General features: G+C 38.2%; 1 protein-coding gene across 1 annotated transcript; it reads right to left on the bottom strand.

The window, feature by feature from the left end:
• Positions 1-1,637: 1,637 nt before the first annotated feature.
• Positions 1,638-2,723, bottom strand: LOC148453455 (3-galactosyl-N-acetylglucosaminide 4-alpha-L-fucosyltransferase FUT3-like). Its single transcript, XM_088462098.1, has one exon. It carries the CDS (start codon positions 2,721-2,723, stop codon positions 1,638-1,640), a length of 1,086 nt encoding a protein of 361 aa, XP_088318224.1.
• Positions 2,724-2,929: the final 206 nt, after the last annotated feature.

Raw genomic sequence — 2,929 nt, forward strand, 5'->3', positions numbered from 1 at the left:
CCTGCGTCCCATTGTAGATGATTATTACTTAGAGATATACATGTGCATATACCAACCTTCATCAAAATCATTATCATCATCACCATTTTCATTGTTTATTTAAAAGACTCACAGCTACAATTTAAAAAATTGTACAAAACATTTATTTTCAGAAACAACTTTATTAATTATAAGTGATTTCCTAGGAATAGAAAATAAATGTAACAAAAATGCTTGAAGGTAAGGTGTACCTGATAGATATAGGTTTTTTTTTTCTATATTGTGTCTTTTTTTTGTATAACAGTAATATTAATTTAAGAATATGTGCACATATTAAAGTTGTAGGAATATTCTCTAGTTTCTGTAAAGGATGTGCAAACATGGCTTTCATATAAAACCATTGTATTTTACAGTTATCTTACTGTCTATAATCACCATAATCCTCCAGTTTCTGATAATTTTTCACAATTACAATGTAGTAAGGGATAATACCAATATAGGCCCGTATTCAATTCGGAGCGAAAAGCCGAGATCCGAGAAAAAGTATCGCCGATTGTGACTTTTCGCCAGTCGGAAACTTATCTCCGTATTCAATTGCAAACAATTTTCGAGCACCCGAAAATGCAATGCAATGTAATTGGCAAAAAAGGGGAAAAAGATTCGCCTATGAATAGGTGGAGAAAAAAAGGCAAAATCGCTATTTAGGGGCGCAAAGGTGTGGAAACCACTCATTACCCTTGGGATAGCCCCCCAAAGGATATCTGCGTAAAAAAAACATAAAAAAAGAGAGGAACACCCCAAAAAAAACTTTGAAAAAAGGGGCGAAAAAGTGCAAAGTGGAGGTACAAACATAAAAAGTAGCGAAATAGACTTTTGGATGGTCTGCAAGTATGGGTGAGGTGTTTTTTATTGCAGGTGTATGCTGAAGGTAAATTTTTTACGTTTCTTCTAATTTCACTTTGGCAACCTTTAAATATGCTTGCACCCATTTTCAAGTACCCCAAATTTGACAGGACTACTTATTTTTGCCAAAAAATACTGCTTTATGCTATTCTTCACCACTTGTGCACAGACGCTAATTAGTGGCAGTTGTACCAACTGAAGTACCCCAAACTGTTTCAGTAGCGCTAATCGGGCACTACTACATTGATCCCCAATGTTTTTGCATCTTATCGGGGGGTTCAGGCTGATTTCCCCGATTCAGACACCACTTTTCGCCTGTTCTGACATCGCGTTGCTCCGTTTTCGCGTCTTTTGGAATTGAACAGCGCGAATCGGGGATACGCGCCCGATAACTTTCCACGGCAAAAAGGCACGATGTAGGCGAAAACTCCGGCAGGCAAAACTTTATCGTGTACGTGAAACTAATAGAATACGGGCCTTAGTTGGGAATTCGGTCAAACACAGAAGTACTGTATGAAAAAAATGGCAGAGCACAGGTAAAGGGATACGGTCATAAATCCCTATGTTTACTCAAAGCTTGTAAAGGAAAATAGAATAAAACTATGTTTAGTAGATACTCACAACTATACTCATCTTGGTTAATCAAATAAACATTTTGAGGCTAGACACTGTTTAAAAAATAATATCTCAAATTTATGTGCAAACAACACAACATTCTTGTCTTCTGAACCAAAAACTTCCTCCCAGCTCTAGATCTAGACCTCTTTCAGAAACCACTTGGCTACACTTTGAATGACCTGGTAGACTGAGTTCTGCCTTACTACCTCACATGTTTTGCAGAAAGGATATAACGTCCCACCTCCTATTTTTACATGGTGCCGAGATCTCCAGTGGAAATACTTCTTGTATTTCTCATTGTCCTTGTCTAGCTCGAGAAGATAAGCAGCCAGCTGCTTGGCACTTGGGAAATCATCAACATGAATAAAGGCATCTCCAGGGACAAAACGCTCATAGTTCTTGCGAGATGTCCCCAACACCACTGGCACTGCCCATGAACCAAACGCATTTGACCACAGTTTCTCAGTGATGTAATCCTTGTATATCGAATTCTCAAAGGCCAAGTAGAATTTGTACTGGGATATGGTTGAATGGAAATTGTCCCAGCTCAGATTCATGTGGTTTGCCCCATAAATATCAATGGGAAGGTATTTCTTTAGCTCCTCGTAATAACTGATGCGACGGACACCAGGGTACCATTTGCTAACTACCCAGGACACCAGTTTGGATTTTGTTGGAATTGTGAAATTTTGAGGCTCCTTCAATGTCTCAATGCGACCATATGGAATGTATATATCTGAATCCTGACGGAACGTCATTGTCAAGTTGAATAAGTTATCCAGCATGTCCAAGTTTCTAATGATCAGTGGTGGCTCCAAATTATACCACACCCAAAGTTGGAAATGAGGTCTTGGCTGTTGAGGCATTGACTTTTTGTGGTCCATAATGTCTGCGTGATGAAAGATGACAGCATCGGCAGCATTATACAGACTCCTATCTACTGACAGCTTGCACCCAGTGACACCATAGTCTTTGTAGCACCTGTCTACTGGATAAGCCAACCCCCAAGGCCATTTCCAAACCAGGACAAGAGTCTCCTTCTCTTCTTTTTCTGGGTTTATTGTTTCTCTTGCTGTTGTCATGTTGTGCTTGGTAAACTTTTCCAGTAGCTTTGAGATCCCTGGTGTGGCTTGTACAGAATTCCATGTAAAGTACAGAATGAGCAAAATAAAAAACATTACAAATATGAATAGGTGTTTTTGGTTTCGTGAAGTCGAGATCATCTTTTTCTGTAAGGAAATTAGGAGACAAATTTATTTTATATCTCAAAATCCAGGATGAGAATAAATATAGAGTGACATAGTTAACTATAAATAGACAATTCTGCTGGCTGTTTATTGGACCCAGCACATTTATCCATAACAATAATATGTTGTGATATTTGGGAGGATATTTTTGAATTATTGTCTTTTGAAAAAATGTTGCAAAA

This window comes from Taudactylus pleione, unplaced genomic scaffold, assembly GCF_031769625.1.
Source record: "Taudactylus pleione unplaced genomic scaffold, aTauple2 ptg001150l, whole genome shotgun sequence".
Classification (NCBI taxonomy): Eukaryota; Metazoa; Chordata; class Amphibia; order Anura; family Myobatrachidae; genus Taudactylus; species Taudactylus pleione.

Excerpts from the sequence above, each read along its gene's own strand:
- LOC148453455 (XM_088462098.1), bottom strand. The coding sequence starts at position 2,723 with ATGATCTCGACTTCACGAAACCAAAAACACCTATTCATATTTGTAATG.